The sequence below is a fragment of the Rhinoraja longicauda genome, chromosome 40 (genome assembly GCF_053455715.1).
Source record: "Rhinoraja longicauda isolate Sanriku21f chromosome 40, sRhiLon1.1, whole genome shotgun sequence".
Classification (NCBI taxonomy): Eukaryota; Metazoa; Chordata; class Chondrichthyes; order Rajiformes; family Arhynchobatidae; genus Rhinoraja; species Rhinoraja longicauda.
The window spans coordinates 16404494-16426700 of NC_135992.1; the positions used below are offsets into that span (position 1 = coordinate 16404494).

Genomic DNA, 22207 nt, shown 5'->3' on the forward strand with positions numbered 1-22207 from the left:
TCGTCACCTGTCCATGTTCTCCACAGATGCTGCCTGACCTGCTGAGTTACTCCAGCACTCTGTGAAACGTCACCTATCCATGTTCTCCAGAGATGCTGCCTGACCCGCTGAGTTACTCCAGCACTCTGTGTCTATCTTCAGTTCAAACCAGGATCTGCAGTTCCTTGTGCAGGAAAAAACTGCCGATGCTGGTTTAAATCGAAGATAGACACAAAATGCTGGAGTAACTCAGCGGGACAGGCAGCATCTCTGGAGAGAAGGAATTGTTTGACGTTTCGGTACGAGACCCTTTTTCAGACTTCTGCAGTTACTTCCTGCACACAGCTGTGTGTGTCTGCCATTATGTCTGTCTCTGTGTCTTTATGTATGTACGTATGCGTGTGACTGCTGCTTGTATATGCTGCTTTCTGAGCGGGATAATGGGCAAAGCTGTGACATAATGTGCATTGCCCTGCCTGACTGCTGAAGGTTGGGGCAAACATTTAACAGCCACCCTCCTGGTCAGGGAATGCTGCACCTTAATGCTGGTTTATGCCTGGTTGTTGAGATTCCAAAAGATGCAACATAGAAATGTAAAGTATCACAAAAAGCTGGAGTAACTCAGCGGGTCAGGCAGCATCTCAGGAGAGAAGGAATGGGTGACGTTTCGAGTCGAGACCCTTGAGATGCTGCCTGACCCGCTGAGTTACTCCAGCTTTTTGTGATGCCTTCGATTTGTACCAGCATCTGCAGTTATTTTCCTACACATCACAGAAATGTGATCATCCTCATTTCTATTCCTTTTGCTTTACATATTTCTAAAGGTAAACTTCATCCGGGGATATTGTTTCTCAATATTCAGCCTTTGGAGTGCTTGCCCCATTTTAAACGGGTTGATAAAGCCACGCCTTGCTCTTACATACGTCAGGGACAATACGCCAGTGTTTATGCGAAGCATTTGTGAACCTAAACCATCACATCAGCACTGCACCTTTCTACGTTGCCTTGCCTTGCCATGGTGAGATGCCCATTCGGCCCATCAAGTCCACTCTGCCATTCAATCATGGCTGAACTATCTCTCCCTCCTAACCCCATTCTCCTGCCTTCTCCCCATAACCCCTGACACCCGCATTAATCAAGAATCTATCTATCTCTGCCTTATAAACATCCACTGACTTGTGGCCTCCACAGCCTTCTGTGGCAAAGAATCCCACAGATTCACCACCATCGTGTTGAAACAAGCTTCTTATGTAAGATGATGAGAGGTTGTGGAAAACGAGAGAAAAAAGCAGAAGGGGAAAGAGACGGGTCTTTTTTAAAAGAAGAATTTTCATTTGTTTGTCAGGTTTTTTTAAAGAAAATTAAAGGTTGAAATAATCATTAATAAAAGGTGCGGCTCAATAATACATTTGTTGGAGCCGCTGCCTCACGGCACTGGAGACCCGGGTTCAATCCTTATCCTGAGTGCTGCCTGTGTGGAGTTTGCACGTTCTCCCTGTGATCACGTGGGTTTCCTCCGGGTGCTCCGGTTTCCTCCCACGTCCCAAAGATGTGCAGATTTGTAGGTTAATCGGCCCTCTGTAAATTGCTCCTAGTGTGTAGGGAGTGGATGAGAAACTTGGAAGTGGTGTGAACGGGTGATCGCTGGTCAGTACGGACTCGGTGGGCTGAAGGGCCTGTTTCCAAGGTGTATCTCTAAACTAAAGTAAACTAACTAATTGGAACTGTTCTCCTGCCTTTACCTTGCAAGGTTCCAGCTTCTGCTCACTGATGTGACCAACAAGAGGTGCCATAAATCGGCCGGAGGTCCCTGTCCTTCCCCACCATCGGCTGGCCACTGATGGTGAGATCATCCAGATTCCTAAATCACCAAATCTCTGGGGTGCACCGATTCATCTCCCAGATCCCATGACCGAGGTGAGTTCATCTCTCCCCCCCACTCCCCATTCCTTCCTCTAGCTTCACAATTTGCAACTCTTCAATCCTTTTGTCTCACACCTTCTGTCTTTACATCTCTGGCCTTTGTCCAACCATCTGCCCATCTTTAGACTTTAGAGATACAGAGTGTGAACAGGCCCTTCGGCCCACCAAGTATCTGCTTACCAGAGATCACCCCGTACACAAGCACTATCCTATACACACTAGGGACAATTTACAATTTTACAGAAGCCAATTAACCTATAAAACCTGTGTGTATTCGGGGTGTAGAAGGAAACCGGGGCACCCGGAAAAAACCCACGCAGGTCACGGGGAGAACGTACAAACTCCGTACAGACAACGCCCGTAGTCGGGATGGAACCCAGATCTGTGGCGCTGTGAGGCAGCAGCTCTACCCGCTGCACCATGTGCCAGCCTCTGGCAAACTACCCCCCCCCTCCTGTATCAACCTATTACCTGCCAGGCTTTGTCCTGCCCCTCCTCTCTTCCAGCTTTCTTCTTCGCAGTCTGAAGAAGACTCACGACCCGAAACGTCACCTATCCGTTTTCTCCTGAAATGCTGACTGACCTGTTGAGTTACTCCAGCACTTTGTGTCATTTTTTGTGAACCAGCATTTGCAGTTCCTTGTTTCTAAAATAACCCCTCCCCCACTTTGCTTCAAACCCTTGATTATATCCCAACCCACAGCTCACTAATACACGTGGAATTTTATACAAATGCCCCTCAATCAAATTCCACACAGTAAGTCATTCCATCTTGTTGTGCACACAGCCCAGCTCCCTCTCCCGGGCTCCTCTGTCTGTGTGTGTCTACGATGCATCCACTACACTCAAGGCAGAACTCAGGGTGGCACGGTGGCGCAGCGGTAGAGTTGCTGCCTTACAGCACTTGCAGCGTCAGAGACCCGGGTTCGATCCCGACTACGGGTGCTGTTTGTATGCAGTTTGTACGTTCCCACCGTTACCTGCGTGGGTTTTCTCTGAGATCTTCGGTTTCCTCCTCCAAAGACGTACAGGTTTGCAGGTTGTGTAGGGAAAAAAGCTGCAGATGCTGGTTTAACTCAAAGGTAGACACAAAATGCTGGAGTAACTCAGCGGGTCAGGCAGCATCTCAGGAGAGAAGGAATGGGTAACGTATCGGGTCGAGACCATTCGCGTGAAGAAAGGTCTCGACCCGAAATCTCTCCCATTCCTTCTCTCCTAAGATGCTGCCTGAACGACTGAGTTACTCCAGTATTTTGTGTCTACCTCAGGTTTGTAGATTGATTGGTTTGGTATAAATGTAAAAATTGTCCTGAGTGTGTGTAGGATAGTGTTAGTGTGTGTAGGATAGTGTTAGTGTATGTAGGATAGTGTTAGTGTGTGTAGGATAGTGTTAGTGTGTGTAGGATAGTGTTAGTGTGTGTAGGATAGTGTTAGTGTGTGTAGGATAGTGTTAGTGTGTGTAGGATAGTGTTAGTGTGTGTAGGATAGTGTTAGTGTGTGTAGGATAGTGTTAGTGTGTGGGGATCGCTGGTCGGTGCAGACTCGGTGGGCTGAAGTGGCTTTTTCTGCTCTGTATCTCTAAACTAAACTAAAACGACCATTGATGCTGTTGAGTAAGAAAATAACTGCAGATGCTGGTACAAATCGAAGGTATTTATTCACAAAATGCTGGAGTAACTCAGCAGGTCAGGCAGCATCTCAGGAGAGACGGAATGGGTGACGTTTCTTCAGACTGAAGAAGGGTCTCGACCCGAAACGTCACCCATTCCTTCTCCCGATGATGCTGTTGAAGTGGAATGGACAATCTTTAGCCATTCTCACAATGAGCTGACAATCTCACACTGGAGGGAAGGCAGCAGTTGCCGGAATATTCCCTCCATGGCTGAGGTAACCTTGTGCTGTGATAGCCCTGAGCTGAAGGGCCTATTTCCACGCTGTATCTCTAAACTGAACTGAACTGACTGACTGAGCTCCTTGCCGCTGCGTTAGGTGCTGGCTGCGGGTGAGGCCTTACAGACTCTGGCCACCGAGGACCATCCCATGGGGGCGGACGGGATGTACGACAAGCTGCGTATGCTGAACGTGCAGCCGGGAGGCTGGGGCGCCCGGGCAGGCTGGTACCAGGCAGGCTCCATGGCAGGACAGGCCGCTGCAGGTGAGGCTTTACACTGGTACAGCAGGGGAGCAGGCCCTTCGGCCCACCCAGTCCTTGCTGGCCATCGATCACCCATTCACGCTGACACCACTTTTGCATCCACTACCTACACACGAGGGCCGATCCACCTGCAAACACGCACGACTTTGGGATGTGGGAGGAAACCGTAGCAAACAGGGAGAAGGTGCAAACTCCACACAGACAGTGCCCAAGGTCAGGGTGGAACCCGGGTCTCAGGCGCATTCAGGCAGCAGCTCGTGGCCTTACCGATTCTGGAGGACATGTGGTAAACGTGGATATGAATGATCACATGACCTCCTCCTGTGTCTCAACGAGGGTTGCCAACTGTCCCGTATTAGCCGGGACATCCCGTATTTTGGGCTAAACTAGTTTGTCCCGTACGGGACCGCCCTTGTCCCGTATTAGTAGGGTTGCCAACTTCCTCGCTCCCAAATACGGGACAAAGGGTGACATCACCGCCCCGCGCCCCACGTGACCTCACCCCGCCCGGGCGGCCGCCATTGGTGGAGCGGGAGCACGTGGCCGCTGGCTGGGTGAGGTCACCCTTTGTCCCGTATTTGGGAGTGGGGAAGTTGGCAACCCCTAACCACAAATGCCTTCTGCTCCCTGTACTGGACTTTTATCTTGCACTAAATGTGATTCCCTTTATCCGGTATCTGTACACTGTGGACGGCCTGATTGCAATCATTCAATCTTGCCTTTGTGCTGACTGGATACCTCGCGACAGAGAGCATTTCACAGCACCACAGTGCACGTGACAATAATAAACGAAACTAAATAATACATTAAACTAAACTCCTTTCCTCCAAGGTTCAATGCTGTTGTGAGACCCACTTTACTGAACCTAAAGATTGAATGAGTTTCCCACCATTATGGTAGTGCAGCGGGTAGAGCTGCTGCCTCACAGCGCCGGAGACCCGGGTTCCATCCTGACCACGGGCGCTGTCTGCACTGAGTTTGTACGTTCTCCCCGTGACCTGCGTGGGTTTTCTCCGGGTGCTCCGGTTTCCTCCCACACTCCAAAGACGTGCAGGTTTATAGGTTAATTGGCTTGGTATCAATGTAAATTATCCCCAGTGTGTGTGGGATTGTGTTAATGTGTGGGGATCGCTGGTGAGCCTGGACTCGGTGGGCCGAAAGTCCTGTTTCCGTGTTGAATCTTTAAACTAAACTAAAACCATATGTGTAGGAAAAAAACTGCAGATGCTGGTTAAAATCGAAGGTAGACACACAATGCTGGAGTAACTCAGCGGGTCGGGCAGCATCTTGGGAGAGAAGGAATGGGTGACGTCTCGGGTCAAGACCCTTCTTCAGCCTGAAGAAACCAGTCACCCATTCCTTCTCTCCCAAGATGCTGCCTGACCCGCTGTGTTACTCCAGCATTGTGCGTCTACCTTAAACTGAAACCACATTGACTTTGTGCACTTTTGTTTTAAAGCAGACAGCTGTCAGCAACCGGAGGTCAGAGGTGAGAGTGGTGGGGGACTCGGTGTGAACGGAGACGATTCCGATGAGTCCCAGATCCGTCTGCAGCTCAAGAGGAAACTGCAGAGAAACCGTACGTCCTTCACACAGGATCAGATCGAAGCCCTGGAGAAAGGTACGATCCGACCAGCTCTACCTCCGCACAGACACTGGACAACTGGACAACTGGACACAGGGCCTGTGCCTCCGCACAGACACCGGACAACTGGACACAGGGCCTGTGCTGACCCACAGACACTGGACAACTGGACACAGGGCCTGTGCCTCCGCACAGACACTGGACAACTGGACACAGGACCTGTGCTGACCCACAGACACTGGACAACTGGACACAGGGCCTGTGCCTCCGCACAGACACTGGACAACTGGACACAGGGCCTGTGCCTCCGCACAGACACTGGACAACTGGACAACTGGACACAGAGCCTGTGCTGACCCACAGACACTGGGCAACTGGACAACTGGACACAGGGCCTGTGCCTCCGCACAGACACTGGACAACTGGACAACTGGACATAGGGCCTGTGCCTCCGCACAGACACTGGACAACTGGACAACTGGACACAGGGCCTGTGCCTCCGCACAGACACTGGACAACTGGACATAGGGCCTGTGCCTCCGCACAGACACTGGGCAACTTGACAACTGGACACAGGGCCTGTGCCTCCGCACAGACACTGGACAACTGGACAACAGGACACAGGGCCTGTGCCTCCGCACAGACAGTGGACAACTGGACACAGGGCCTGTGCCTCCGCACAGACACTGGACAACTGGACACAGGGCCTGTGCTGACCCACAGACACTGGACACAGGGCCTGTGCCTCCGCACAGACACTGGACAACTGGACACAGGGCCTGTGCCTCAGCACAGACACTGGGCAACTGGACAACTGGACACAGGGCCTGTGCTGACCCACAGACACTGGACACAGGGCCTATGCTGACCCACAGACACTGGACAACTGGACAACTGGACATAGGGCCTGTGCCTCCGCACAGACACTGGACAACTGGACACAGGGCCTGAGCCTCCGCACAGACACTGGACAACTGGACACAGGGCCTGTGCTGACCCACAGACACTGGACAACTGGACAACTGGACACAGGGCCTGTGCCTCCGCACAGACACTGGACAACTGGACAACTGGACACAGGGCCTGTGCCTCCGCACAGACACTGGACAACTGGACAACTGAACACAGGGCCTGTGCTGACCCACAGACACTGGACAACTGGACACAGGCCTTGTGCTGACCCACAGACACTGGACAACTGGACACAGGGCCTGTGCCTCCGCACAGACACTGGACAACTGGACACAGGCCTTGTGCCTCCGCACAGACACTGGACAACTGGACACAGGGCCTGTGCCTCCGCACAGACACTGGACAACTGGACAACTGGACACAGGGCCTGTGCTGACCCACAGACACTGGACAACTGGACACAGGGCCTGTGCTGACCCACACACACTGGACAACTGGACACAGGCCTTGTACCTCCGCACAGACACTGGACAACTGGACACAGGGCCTGTGCTGACCCACAGACACTGGACACAGGGCCTGTGCTGACCCACAGACACTGGACAACTGGACACAGGGCCTGTGCCTCCGCACAGACACTGGACAACTGGACACAGGGCCTGTGCTGACCCACACACACTGGACAACTGGACACAGGGCCTGTGCCTCCGCACAGACACTGGACAACTGGACAGCTGGACACAGGGCCTGTGCCTCCGCACAGACACTGGACAACTGGACAACTGGACACAGGGCCTGTGCCTCCGCACAGACACTGGACAACTGGACACAAGGCCTGTGCCTCCGCACAGACACTGGACAACTGGACAACTGGACACAGGGCCTGTGCTGGCCCACAGACACCGGACAACTGGACACAGGCCTTGTGCTGACCCACAGACACTGGACAACTGGACATAGGGCCTGTGCCTCCGCACAGACACTGGACAACTGGACACAGGGCCTGAGCCTCCGCACAGACACTGGACAACTGGACACAGGGCCTGTGCTGACCCACAGACACTGGACAACTGGACAACTGGACACAGGGCCTGTGCCTCCGCACAGACACTGGACAACTGGACAACTGGACACAGGGCCTGTGCCTCCGCACAGACACTGGACAACTGGACAACTGAACACAGGGCCTGTGCTGACCCACAGACACTGGACAACTGGACACAGGCCTTGTGCTGACCCACAGACACTGGACAACTGGACAACTGGACACAGGGCCTGTGCCTCCGCACAGACACTGGACAACTGGACACAGGCCTTGTGCCTCCGCACAGACACTGGACAACTGGACACAGGGCCTGTGCCTCCGCACAGACACTGGACAACTGGACAACTGGACACAGGGCCTGTGCTGACCCACAGACACTGGACACAGGGCCTGTGCTGACCCACAGACACTGGACAACTGGACACAGGGCCTGTGCCTCCGCACAGACACTGGACAACTGGACACAGGGCCTGTGCTGACCCACACACACTGGACAACTGGACACAGGGCCTGTGCCTCCGCACAGACACTGGACAACTGGACAGCTGGACACAGGGCCTGTGCCTCCGCACAGACACTGGACAACTGGACAACTGGACACAGGGCCTGTGCCTCCGCACAGACACTGGACAACTGGACACAAGGCCTGTGCCTCCGCACAGACACTGGACAACTGGACAACTGGACACAGGGCCTGTGCTGGCCCACAGACACCGGACAATTGGACACAGGCCTTGTGCCTCCGTACAGACACTGGACAACTGGACACAGGCCTTGTGCCTCCGCACAGACACTGGACAACTGGACACAGGGCCTGTGCTGGCCCACAGACACTGGACAACTGGACACAGGGCCTGTGCTGACCCACAGACTGTGGACAACTGGACACAGGCCTTGTGCCTCCGCACAGACACTGGACAACTGGACACAGGGCCTGTGCCTCTGCACAGACACTGGACAACTGGACACAGGCCTTGTGCCTCCGCACAGACACTGGACAACTGGACACAGGGCCTATGCTGACCCACACACCCAGGACAACTGGACACTGGGCCTATGCTGACCCACAGACACTGGACAAGAGGATTTGAGTTTAGGAGCAGGGAGGTTCTGCTGCAGTTGTACAGGGCCTTGGTGAGACCGCACCTGGAGTACTGTGTGCAGTTTTGGTCTCCTAACCTGAGGAAAGACGTTCTTGCCTTAGAGGGAGTACAGAGAAGGTTCACCAGATTGATCCCTGGGATGGCGGGACTTTCATATGAGGAAAGACTGGATAGACTGGGCTTGTACTCGCTGGGATTTAGAAGACTGAGGGGGGATCTTATAGAAACATATAAAATTCTTAAGGGGTTGGAGAGGCTAGATGCAGGAAGATTGTTCCCGATGTTGGGGGAGTCCAGAACCAGGGGTCACATCTTAAGGATAAGGGGGAAGTCTTTTAGGACCGAGATGAGAAAACATTTCTTCACACAGAGAGTGGTGAATCTGTGGAATTCTCTGCCACAGAAGGTAGTTGAGGCCAGTTCATTGGCTATATTTAAGAGGGAGTTAGATGTGGCCCTTTTTGCTAAAGGGATCAGGGGGTATGGAGAGAAGGCAGGTACGGGATACTGAGTTGGATGATCAGCCATGATCATATTGAATGGCGGTGCGTACAGGCTCGAAGGGCCGAATGGCCTACTCCTGCACCTATTTTCTATGTTTCTATGTTTCTAACTGGACACAGGCCCTGTGCTGACAGCTACCTCATTGTCCACCCTCACACTATCTTCAATCAGACTTCATCTTGCACTAAACGTTATTCCTGCTATCTAGTTTCTGAATACTGTGGATTATAATCACTTAGTCTTCCTACTGACCAGACAGCATGCAACAAAAGCTTTTCATTGTACCTCGGTACACAATAAACTAACTAACTAACTAATAAACTAACTGACCAACTAATAAACTAACTAACTAAGGTGAAGTTTTGGGTTGGGATTTTCTCCAGACTGCCAGTTCTCCACAGATGCTGCCTGACCCGCTGAGTTACTCCAGCACTGTGAAACGTCACCTATCCATGTTCTCCACAGATGCTGCCTGACCCACTGAGTTACTCCAGCACTGTGAAACGTCACCTATCCATGTTCTCCACAGATGCTGCCTGACCCACTGAGTTACTCCAGCACTCTGTGAAACGTCACCCATCCATGTTCTCCACAGATGCTGCCTGACCCACTGAGTTACTCCAGCACTGTGAAACGTCACCTATCCATGTTCTCCACAGATGCTGCCTGACCCACTGAGTTACTCCAGCACTCCGTGCCTTGGGGCAAATATACACTCTTCTCTTGTGATGATGAACTGATGTCAAGCACGTTGTAAACTTGATTCTTCATATTTATTTTCCAAGAATTCGAGCGCACTCACTACCCGGATGTTTTTGCCAGGGAGAGGTTAGCAGCCAAAATCGACTTGCCTGAGGCCAGGATACAGGTATGTGGGGAGGGGATGTAGGTTAGTGTGAGTGTGGAACAACATAGTGGCCCCTTCACATCCCAGCTCCAAGCTGCTGACGACAATGTTGAGATCCAGTAAAATTAAGATGATCCAATGAATACCCGGCATGGGATTGGGATTGGGATTGGGATCCTATGGAATGTGATGGGATGGCCCAGGATGAGATTGGATGCCCTGTAAGTGACTTCCTACTCCAGTAGTTTAGTTTAGTTTAGGGATACAGAGCGGAAACAGACCGAGTCCGCGCCGACCAGCGATCCCCGCACACTAACACTACCCTACCCAACTAGAGACAATTTACACTTATACCAAGCCAACTAACCTACAAACCTGCACGTCTTTGGAGTGTGGGAGGAAACTGAAGATCTCGGAGAAAACCCACGCAGGTCACGGGGAGAACGTACAAACTCCGTACAGACAGCGCCCGTAGTCGGGATCGAACCCTGGTCCCTGGCACTGTGGGGCAGCAGCTCTACCCGCTGTGCCACCGTGCTGCCCATTGCATGGGGTTAGGGTCGAGAAGGAAAGATAGATCAGTCATGATCGACAGAGTGGACTTGATGGGCCGAATGGCCTAACTCTGCCCGTGGAACGTGTGAATTGTTGAGCGTACCAGCGTCGGGTTCACCGCACTCACTGCCCGCTGGGGACGTGTACTCTTGTTTATTTCTGACCCTCCAGGTGTGGTTTTCCAATCGGCGTGCCAAGTGGAGGCGGGAAGAGAAACTTCGCAACCAGCGGAAGCAGGCGTGCACCGGTCCCAGCCACGTGCCCATCAACAGCAGCTTCTCCTCCTCACTCTACCAGGCCATGCCTCAGCCCAATACCTCAGGTCATTGCACACCGACATCTGCATGTCCACCACGGCTGGAGTCTGTCACGCAATGGGAGGGGGGGAGGGAGGGAGGGAGGGGGGGAGACGGACGGACGGACGGACGGACGGACGGACGGACGCGAGAACTCCACCCAGAGTGGCGCATGTATACCTCACGGCATTCATAACCTCCCACACATATTCATCCATCTCTGCATGAGATACCAAACTAAAGACCCAACCCGCTCGATCAGATGGACAATAAAGCTCAGGGTCAAAGAAGAGCAGAGTCCTGTCACCTGTAAACACGAGGAACTGCAGATGCTGGTTTACAAAACAAGTCACAGAGTGCTGGAGTAACTCAGCGGGTCAGGCACCATTTGTGGGGAACATGGATAGGTGACGTTTCACAGAGTGCTGGAGTAACTCAGCGGGTCAGGATGAGACCTTATGAATAGGTGACATTTCAGGTCACAACCCTTCTTCAGTCTGAGTCTGAAGAAGGGTCTCGACACGAAACGTCACCCATTCCTTCTCTCCAGAGATGCTGCCTGATCCGCTGAGTTACTCCAGCACTCTGTGTCTATAAGGGTTCTGGGAACCCAAGCTACCATGAGCAAATATATATTCTTCATTTGGAAATCTAATTGACAAACTGCAAAGTGCCGGAGTTACTCAGTGGGTCAGGCAGCATCTGTGGTAGTATTGCCATTACAATAGTCATTACTGCATGATAGAACACATGGCAGCCAGGTTATAGGCAGCTAGTCCCAGCATCAGTAAAGTGCCAGTGGCTAACAGGTGTTTGGGAGATGGGTACTGGCCAGGCCAAGACGTCAGCAAGACCACTGCTAATTTGTAGACAGAGTCTGACCCACAATGTGACCCCTGTCCATTCTCTCCACAGACGCTGCCTGAACCACAGAGTTCCTCCAGCACTTTGTCTTTTGCTCAAGAATCCAACATCTGCAGTTCCTTGTGTCTTCTACTTGACGAACTATTTGACTTTTGGGGGGGGGGGGTGGGATTACAATCTACTGCAGCCCCATTACCCTGCCTTCCCGTGGTGCCTTGCCATGTGAATGGAGTGCCTTTGTCCATTAGTTGTGTGTCCAAAGCTGTGTCCTTGCTGAGAAACATAGGTGCAGGAGGAAGCCATTCAGCCCTTCAAGCCAGCACCGCCATTCAATATAATCATGGCTGATCATCCAGAATCAGTACCCCGTTCCTGCTTTCTCCCCATATCCCTTGATTCCGTTAGCCCTAGAGCTAAATCTAACTCTCTCTTGAAAACATCCAGTGAATCGGCCTCCACTGCCTTTTGTGGCAGAAATCCACAGATTCACAACTCTCTGGTTGAAAAAGTTTTTCCTCATCTCAGTCCTAAATGACCAACCCCTTATTCTTAAACTGTGACCCCTGGTTCTGGACTCCCTCAACATGAGGGACATGTTTCAATAGACAATAGGTGCAGGAGGAGGCCATTCAGCCATTCGAGCCAGCACCACCATTCAATGTGATCATGGCTGATCATTCTGAATCAGTACCCCGTTCCTGCCTTCTTGCCATACCCCCTGACTCCGCTATCCTTAAGAGCTCTATCTAGCTCTCTCTTGAATGCATTCAGAGAATTGGCCTCGACTGCCTTCTGAGGCAGAGAATTCCACAGATTTACAACTCTCTGACTGAAAAAGTTTTTCCTCATCTCAGTTCTAAATGACCAACCCCTTATTCTTAAACTGTAACCCCTGGTTCTGGACTCCCCCAACATCGGGAATATTTTTCCTGCATCTAGCCTGTCCAATCCTTTAAGAATTTTATATGTTTCTATAAGATCCCCTCTCGTCCTTCTAAATTCCAGTGAAGACAAGCCCAGTCGACCCATTCTTTCATCGTATGACAGTTCCGCCATCCCAGGAATTAACCTGGTGAACCTGCGCTGCACGCACTCAATGGCAAGAGTAGCAAGGACATTGACTTGTAGGTTTACAATTACAGACTGGGCTTGTATTCACTGGAGTTTAGAAGGATGAGAGGGGAGCTTATAGAAACATATAAAATTATAAAAGGACTACTAGACAAGCTAGATGCAGGAAAAAAATTCCCAATGTTGGGGGAGTCCAGAACCAGGGGCCACAGTCTTAGAATAAAGGGGAGGCCATTTAAAACTGAGGTGAGAAGGAACTTTTTCACCCAGAGAGTTGTGAATTTGTGAAATTCTCTGCCACAGAGGGCAGTGGAGGCCAAACCACTGGATGGATTTAAGAGAGAGTTAGATAGAGCTCTAGGGGCTAGTGGAATTAAGGGATATGGGGAGAAGGCAGGTACGGGTTACTGATTGTGGACGATCAGCCGTGATCACAATGAATGGCGGTGCTAGCTCGAGGGGCTGAATGGCCTCCTGCCCCTATTTTCTATGTTTCTCTATGTTTCTATGAGAACTGGCAGGCAGGAAGTCTTGTTCAAGGGCTCAGATACCCCAGTATCTGCAGTCTCGGTGTGTTATGGCTGGGGCAACTATGCTGGGATATTAATGACAGTGTTCTTCCACTCTGCAGGTCCAATGATGAGCAGGAATGAAGCCTCAATGGCAAACAGTTACAGTGGGCTGCCGCCAATGCCAACCTTTGCCATGACAAACAACCTTCCCCTGCAGGTGAGGAGCGCCAAGCAGGTCACCATGACACGTGCCGGGCTAACCGAGCTGCCACTCTGGGTCCACAGTCCACAGCCAGGATGTGGAATCGTCAATAGACACAAAATACTAGAGTAACTCAACGGGGCAGGCAGCGTCTCTGGAGAGAAGGAATGGGTGACGTTTCGGGTGCAGACCCTTCTTCAGACTCGACCCAAAACATCACCCATTCCTTCTCTCCAGAGACACTGCCTGTCCCGCTGAGTTACTCCAGCTTTTTGTGTCTGTTTCTGATTTATACCAGTCTCTGCAGTTCTTTCTGACAAGTGCAAAGATATTCGTTGACATTTCCACCCTGGGGAACAGGTTCTGACAGTCACTCATAACTCTACATAATATTATCACTTTCACTCTCCTCTCCCCTCCTCTCCCCTCCTCTCCCCTCCTCTCCCCTCCTCTCCCCTCTCCCCTCTCCCCTCTCCCCTCTCCCCTCCTCTCCCCTCTCCCCTCCTCTCCCCTCTCCCCTCTCCCCTCTCCCCTCCTCTCCCCTCTCCCCTCTCCCCTCCTCTCCCCTCCTCTCCCCTCTCCCCTCCTCTCCCCTCCTCTCCCCTCTCCCCTCTCCCCTCCTCTCCCCTCTCCCCTCTCCCCTCTCCCCTCTCCCCTCTCCCCTCCTCTCCCCTCCTCTCCCCTCTCCCCTCCTCTCCCCTCTCCCCTCTCCCCTCTCCCCTCCTCTCCCCTCTCCCCTCTCCCCTCTCCCCTCCTCTCCCCTCTCCCCTCTCCCCTCCTCTCCCCTCTCCCCTCTCCCCTCTCCCCTCTCCCCTCTCCCCTCTCCCCTCTCCCCTCTCCCCTCTCCCCTCTCCCCTCTCCCATCTCCCCTCTCCCCTCTCCCCTCTCCCATCTCCCCTCTCTCCTCTCCCCTTTCCCCTCCCCTCCTCTCATCCCCTCTCCCCTCTCTGCTCTCTCTCCCCCTCTCTCCTTTCCCCTCTCCCCTCCCTCCTCTCATCCCCTCTCACCTCTTCTCTCTGCTCTCTCCTCTCCCCCCTCTCCCCTCTCCCCTACCCTCCTTACCCCCTCTCTCCTTTCTCATCTCTCCCCTCTCCCCCTCTCCCCTCTCCCCTCTCCCCTCTCCCCTCTCCCCTCTCCCCTCTCCCCTCCTTTCCCCCTCTCCCCTCTCCCCTCTCCCCTCTCCCCTCTCCCCTCTCCCCTCTCCCCTCTCCCCTCTCCCCTCTCCCCTCTCCCCTCTCCCCTCTCCCCTCTCCCCTCTCCCCTCTCCCCTCTCCCCTCCTTTCCCCCTCTCCCCTCTCCCCTCTCCCCTCCTTTCCCCCTCTCCCCTCTCCCCTCTCCCCTCTCCCCTCTCCCCTCTCCCATCTCCCATCAACCCCTGACCTTCTATGAAAACACCCCAAGCCTGTGCAACCACTGTGTGTCTAGTCCCCACTGACCCAGGTTACCTGCCCCGATATTTGAAGCTATGCTTTGAACGTGTCTACCTTGCATTTAATGGGAACTGTGCGATTTGTTTCCACCACTAATGTAGAAACATAGAAACATAGACAATAAATGCAGGAGTAGGCCATTCGGCCCATCAAGCCAGCACCTCCATTCAATATGATCATGGTTGATCGTCCACAATCAGTACCCCGTTCCTGCTTTCTCCCCATATCCGTTGATTCCATTCGCCCCAAGAGCTAAATCTAACTCTGTCTTGAAAACATCCAGTGAATTGGCCTCCACTGCCTTCTGTGGCCGAGAATTCCACAGATTCACAACTCTCTGGGTGAAAAGGTTTTTCGTCATGTACCTGTACAGTTGCCAACCGTCCCGTATTAGCCGGGACATCCCGTATTTCGGGCTAAATTCGTTTGTCCCGTACGGGACCGCTCTTGTCCCGTATTAGTAGGGTTGCCAACTTCCTCACTCCCAAATACGGGACAAAAGGGTAACGTCACCGCCCCGCGCCCCACGTGACCTCACCCAGCCAGCGCCCCACGTGCTCCCGCTCCACCAATGGTGGCCGCCCGGGCCAGGAGGCGGGTGCACGTGGCCGCTGGCTGGGTGAGGTCACGTGGGGCGCGGGGGCAGTGACGTCACCTTGTCCCGTATTTGGTAGTGAGGAAGTTGGCAACCCTCTGTACCTGTGTGTGTTGAGCGTGTGTGTTGGGCATGCGTGGTTCGTGTGCATGTTGGGCATGTGCGTGTTGGGCGTGTGCGTGTTGGGCGTGGGGCGTGTGCGTGTTGGGCATGTGCGTGTTGGGCTTGGGCGTGTGCGTGTTGGGCGTGTGCGTGTTGGGCGTGTGCGTGTTGAGCTTGTGCGTGTTGGGCATGTGCGTGTTGGGCGGGTATGTGTTGGGCGTGTGTGGTTGGTGTACCTATGTGCGTCGGGCGCGTGTGCATTGGGCGCGTGTGTGTTGGGCGCGTGTGTGTTGGGCGTGTGTGGTTGGTGTACCTGTGTGTGTTGGGAGCGGGTGTCTTGGGCCCGCGTGTGTTGGGCGCGCGTGCATTGGGCGCGTGTGGTTGGTGTGCCTGTGTGCGTTGGGCGTGTGTGTGCTGAGTATGTGTGTGTTGGGCGCGTGTGTGTTGGGCGCGTGTGTGTTGGGCGCGTGTGTGTTGGGCGCGTGTGTGTTGGGCGCGTGTGTGTTGGGCGCGTGTGTGTTGGGCGCGTGTGTGTTGGGCGTGTGTGGTTAGTGTACCTGTGTGTGTTGGGCGCGTGTGTGTTGGGCGCGTGTGTGTTGGGCGCGTGTGTGTTGGGCGCGTGTGTGTTTGGCGCGTGTGTGTTGGGCGCGTGTGTGTTGGGCGCGTGCGTGTTGGGCGCGTGCGTGTTGGGCGCGTGCGTGTTGGGCGTGTGCGTGTTGGGCGTGTGCGTGTTGGGCGCATGTGTGGTTGGTGTACCTGTGTGTGTTGGGCGCATATGTGTTGGGCGTGTGTGGTTGGTGTACCTGTGTGTGTTGGCCATGTGTGTGTGTGTGTGTTGCGCGCGTGTGTGGTTGGTGTACCTGTGTGTTGGGCGTGTGGGTGCTGGGCGTGTGTGGTTGGTGTATCTGTGGGTGCTGGGCGTGTGTGGTTGGTGTACCTGTGTGTGTTGGGCGTGTGTGGCTGGGTTTTACAGGTGGTGTTTTGTTGTCTGTCCTGCAGCCTCCAGTGCCGAGCCAAGCTTCCTCGTACTCCTGCATGATCCCCACCAGCCCAGCCGTGTCCGTGCGCAGCTACGATGCCTACACCCCTCCCCACATGCAGCCGCACCACAACCCACAGCCTCTGGCCTCTACAGCAGCCTCCTCTATAGGTGAGTCCCACACAGGTGAGCCCCACACACCTGCAGCAGCCTCCTCTACAGGTGAGCCCCACACAGGTGAGCCCCACACACCTGCAGGCCACACGCTGAGCTGTTCACATTTGCTGCACCTGTGCGTCCACACTCACCGTGATCTCAACCCGTACCATGTTGGTCGTCTTGCTTGTGGTTTGAGTGGTTTAGTTTAGTTTAGTATAGTTTATTGTACTGTAGTTTAATGTTGTTTAGTTTATTGTAAATTAGTTTAGTGTCGAAAGGAACTGCAGATGCTGGTTTAAACCGAAGATAGACACCAAAAGCTGGAGTAACTCAGCGGGACCGGCAGCATCTCTGGAGAGAAGGAATGGGTGATGTTTCGGGCCGAGACTCAGACTGAGTCTGAAGAAGGGTCTCGACCCAAAACGTCACCCTTCTCTCCAGAGAAGATTCCTTCTCCCCAGAGATGCTGCCTGTCCCGCTGAGTTACTCCAGCTTTTTGTGTCTATCTTTAGTTTAGTGTCATTTGGTTTAGTGTAGTTTAGTTTAATTTATTTTAGGTAAAAAAATTGTGTGGCACGGTGGCACAGCGGTAGAGTTGCTGCCTCACAGCCTCACAGCACAGAGACCCGGGTTCAATCCTGACCACGGGCGCTGTCTGTACGGAGTTTGAACGTACTCCCTGTGACCTGCGTGGGTTTTCTCCGGGTGCTCCGGTTTCCTCCCACACTCCAAAGACGTGCAGGATTCTAGGTTAATTAGCCTCAGGAAAATTGTAAATTGTCCCCAGTGTGTGTAGGATAGTGTTAGTGTGCGGGGATCGCTGGTCGGTGTGGACTCGGTGGGCCGAAGGGCCAGTTTCCGCGCTGTATCTCTAAACTAAACTAAAAAACTAAAAGACAAGCCTATTTAATGCTTTTAATGCTTTTATTGTTGGACTGTGGGTGACTGAATTTCGTCCAATATTGGACGACAAATAAAGCAATCTTGAATCTTGAATCTTGAATCTTGAATCTTGAATGGGTAATAGAATGACCAAAAGATTGAGGTTGTTTTGATTAGAGCAAGGAAGTTTAAGGGGAGATTTTTCTGTTGTCGGCATTAAAGAAGGAATTAGTTCTGAATAATTAGTAACATCTGCGACAAAGATTCAGCACATTATACTCAACATATCACACGGCAGGATCAGGAGACATCTTGTGGAAGACGCAAAAACGCTGGAGTAACTCAGCGGATCAGGCTGCTGTGAGACTGCACAACCAGCACTGCTCCCAGCAGACGAGTCAACAGTAACAGTTAGGGAATACACAGTAAACTGATGACAATTTATCCTTGTCTTTACTTTTATTTATAATGAATGCTCTCTTGCTATCTACTTTGCTGCTGTAACACTGTAAATTTCCCCGGTGTGGGACGAATAAAGGAATATATTATTATTATATTATTATCTCTGGAGAACATGGATAGGTGACGTTTCACAGAGTGCTGGAGTAACTCAGCGGGTCAGGCAGCATCTGTGGAGAACATGGATAGGTGACGTTTCACAGAGTGCTGGAGTAACTCAGCGGGTCAGGCAGCATCTGTGGAGAACATGGATAGGTGACGTTTCACAGAGTGCTGGAGTAACTCAGCGGGTCAAGCAGCATCTCTGGAGAAAAAGAATAGGTGCCGTTTCGGGTCGAGACTCCTTCTTCAGACTCTAAACGTCACCTATCCATGTTCTCCACAGATGCTGCCTGACCCACTGAGTTACTGCAGCACTCTGTGTGTGTTGTAGTTTCATTGTGGTGGTCCAGTCTGAGTTCTTGTTAACCTGTGTGTTTTCTATTTTGCTGCAGGTCTGATCTCGCCCGGTGTGTCGGTGCCTGTGCAGGTTCCTGGGGGTGACCAGGAGATGGCCCAGTATTGGCCCCGGCTGCAGTAAGGGGCAGAGGGAGGGGGGAGGGGGTGAGAAGGTTCGGGTTCTGCCCCCAGTGTCTCAGTGGTGCAATATTAACCCACCCAGAGTGAACGGGTTCACACCGGCTGGCAGTCCGGCCATTTAATTCTGATTTATTTTAAACAAGAGAGAATTTAATCAGAGCTTGCTGCAACACAGTTACCGTGATCTCCATGTACAGATATAAGCGCTGTCGTTGTAGAGTGAAGTGTTACCGGACCATGAGGAGGTGCCGGGGGAGAGAGAGGGTGACCTTGACTTCAGTCTTCACTGGGATTTACTTTAAAGAATTATAACTGGTTCTTCCACAGAAGGAAGAAACTCTAGCAGGGTTGTCAAGATGGGTGGAGGGGGTGTAACAGATTTCACACGCGTGGAGCTAGCCTGGCTCAGAGTCCCATCCCCTCCCACATCCCAAAGACGTGCGTGTTTGTGGGTTAATTGGCCCTCTGTGAATTTCCCCCTCGTGTGTAGGGAGTGGATGAGAAAGTGGGATAACATGGAACTAGTGTAACAGGTGATCGATGGTCGGCGTGGACTCGACGGGCTGAAGGGCCTGTTTCCGTGCTGTATCTCTAAACTAAATCAGGGGCACACAAACGACATTGACCACCAGAGGCGAGATGGGTGGGTCGGTAGATCTAGGAGGTTGTCAGCGTACTTCTACACAGAGGGCTGGGTAACCAACAGCACGGTGACTGTGCTGGGGCTCGGCGATATCGTAACGCCCATCCCTTGCGTGGTGGTGGCACCGTCGTCCCACGTTCCCGTTGTAGAGCACCGTGATTTCCCATCAGTAGCTCTGGTTCCCACTTGCGTTCCCCGGTCCCAGCTCACCCATCCCCACACGGACCCTCGTCGGGACGTGAACGTGCCGGCCTCGGCTGGGAAACTCAGCTGGCGACAATGCTTTCCTGGTCTTGGAGAGGCCCCCATCGCTGACGTGGGACATGTCCAGACCAGGTACAACAAATGGCCATTGTTGCCCCAAACCACACAGAGTGGTAACACTGGCTTTCAGCTCATTATCCTCCATCAGGCAGGATGTGGAGTAGAGAGGTTTGGATGGACAAGAACTTGATGAGGCCACACTTGGAGCATTGTGCTCCGTTTCAGTCACCGTGCTGTCGGGGAGATGGCAACCGGCTGGAAAGAGTGCAGAGAAGATTTACGAGGATGTTGCCAGGACTCGAGGGCCTGAGCTACAGGGAGAGGCCGGGCCGGGCTAGGACTTTAACCCTTGGAGCGCTGGAGGATGAGGGATGATCTTAGAGAGATGTATAAAATAATGAGCAGGAATAGATAGGGTGCTAGTCTATTACCCAGACCAGGGGAATCAGGAGCCAGAAGACACAGATTTAAGGTGAGAGGGGAAAGATTTAATGGGAGCATGAGGGACAACTGTTTCACACGGAGGGTGGTGGGTGTTTGGAACGGGCTGCCGGAGGAGGTAGTTGGAGCAAGTTCTATAACAGCATTTAAAAGGCATTTGGACAGGTACGAGGATAAGACAGGTTTGAGGGATGTGGGGTGAGCTTTGGTGGGGCGTTTTGTTCAGCATGTATGAGTTGGGCCAAAGGGCCTGATTCCGTGTTGTGTGACTCTATGATTCTGGGGACCAAAGGGCCAGGGATCACATGACCAGGGTTGGTCACGTCTGCAGCGGCCAGCGGTCCGGTCTGCTAGACCTGGGCCACGGAAGGTTCTGGACAAGATGTCCTCCCTCTAGTTGTAATGCATGAATCCACGGCGATAACTCACCCCATCGTGTTATCTGTTCTGAATCAATAAACTGACAGATTATGTGTTTGATACCAATATATGTACATGAATATATGGTGTGTGCAAGATAGAGGCCGGAAACATTTTAAATCACAAAGAAAAGCTAATAAAAAATCTTCATTCAATGACCCAACGTTGGTCTCCATTATATGTTATATCCATAATACACCGATCAGCCAAAACATTATGACCACTGACAGGCGAAGTGAATAACATTGATGATCTTGTTACAATGGCACCTGTCAAGGGGTGGGATATATTAGGCAGCAAGTGAAGAGTTTAGTTCTTGAAGTTGATGTGTTGGATGCAGGAGAAATGGGCAGGATTAAAGACCTGAGCGACTTTGACAAGGGCCAAATTGTTATGGCCAGACGACTAGGTCAGAGCATCTCTGAAACGGTAAGGCTTGTCACCAACGTCACCTATCCATGTTCTCCAGAGATGCTGCCTGACCCGCTGAGTTACTCCAGCACTCTGTGAAACGTCACCTATCCATGTTCTCCACAGATGCTGCCTGACCCGCTGAGTTACTCCAGCACTCTGTGAAACGTCACCCATCCATGTTCTCCACAGATACTGCCTGACCCGCTGAGTTACTCCAGCACTCTGTGAAACGTCACCTATCCATGCTCTCCACAGATACTGTGTTGTGTGCAGGTCTGATCTGTCCGGTACCTCTGGTCGGCGATGTTAGGAATGAGGTCCTGAATCAGTCTGAAGAAGGGTCTCGACCCGAAACGTCACCCATTCCTTCTCTCCTGAGATGCTGCCTGACCTGCTGAGTTACTCCAGCTTTTTGTGAATAAATACCTTAGGAATGAGGTCTCCAGCTCATCAAACCTGTTGGTCCTCACAGAACGGAGACAAAGACAAAAATCCGGCAAATGCTTGGCGTGCCAAATAACCAGCCCTGCAGAAACAACGCAGTTAAAGGCTCTCAAACAGGCACTGTCTGTCCCGCTGAGTTACTTCAGCATTCTGTGTCTATCTTCGGCATCTGTGACTTAAACCAGCATCTGCAGTTCCTTCCTACACACGTGTGATATAGACGCGCGTAATATGGGCGTGCGTGATATGGGCGCGCGTGATATGGGCGCTCGTGATATGGGCGCTCGTGATATGGGCGCGCGTGATATGGGCGCGCGTGATATGGGCGCGCGTGATATGGGCGCTCGTGATATGGGCGCGCGTGATATGGGCGCGCGTGATATGGGCGCGCGTGATATGGGGGGTGTGCGTACAGTGGGGGGTGTGCGTGATGTATTGTATTGCTGTTAGTCGCTGTTCGCAGACAGCCAAACCTCTCCCGCCCACAGCCAACAGACTTCTGGATGTCGTAGGGCAGGAAGGAATAAATGAAGAAGGGTCTCGACCCGAAAAGTCACCCGTTCCTTCTCTCCAGAGATGCTGCTTGTTCTGCTGAGTTACTCCAGCACTCTGTGCTTGTCTTCTCTCTGCAGTACAGCACGCAACATCAGCTACTCACTGCAGCTCGGTACATATGACAATAGTCTAAACTAAACTGGACTAAACCGTTCTGTTCAGGTGATCCAGATTGGCATGAGGAACTGCAGTCGCTGGAATCCTGAGCAAAGCACAGAGTGCTGGAGGAACTCAGCGGGTCAGGCAGCGTCTGTGGAGCGAATGGACAGGTGGGACCTTAAGATAGAC

The 22207-nt window shown here is 52.7% G+C and overlaps 1 protein-coding gene across 1 annotated transcript; it reads left to right on the forward strand.

The window, feature by feature from the left end:
* Positions 1-1820: 1820 nt before the first annotated feature.
* On the forward strand, positions 1821-18739 carry LOC144611425 (paired box protein Pax-6-like). Its single transcript, XM_078430502.1, has 8 exons — positions 1821-1896; positions 3892-4057; positions 5517-5678; positions 9992-10074; positions 10780-10930; positions 13453-13568; positions 16680-16830; positions 18654-18739. Exons 1-8 carry the CDS (start codon positions 1888-1890, stop codon positions 18737-18739), a joined length of 924 nt encoding a protein of 307 aa, XP_078286628.1. The 5' UTR covers positions 1821-1887.
* Positions 18740-22207: the final 3468 nt, after the last annotated feature.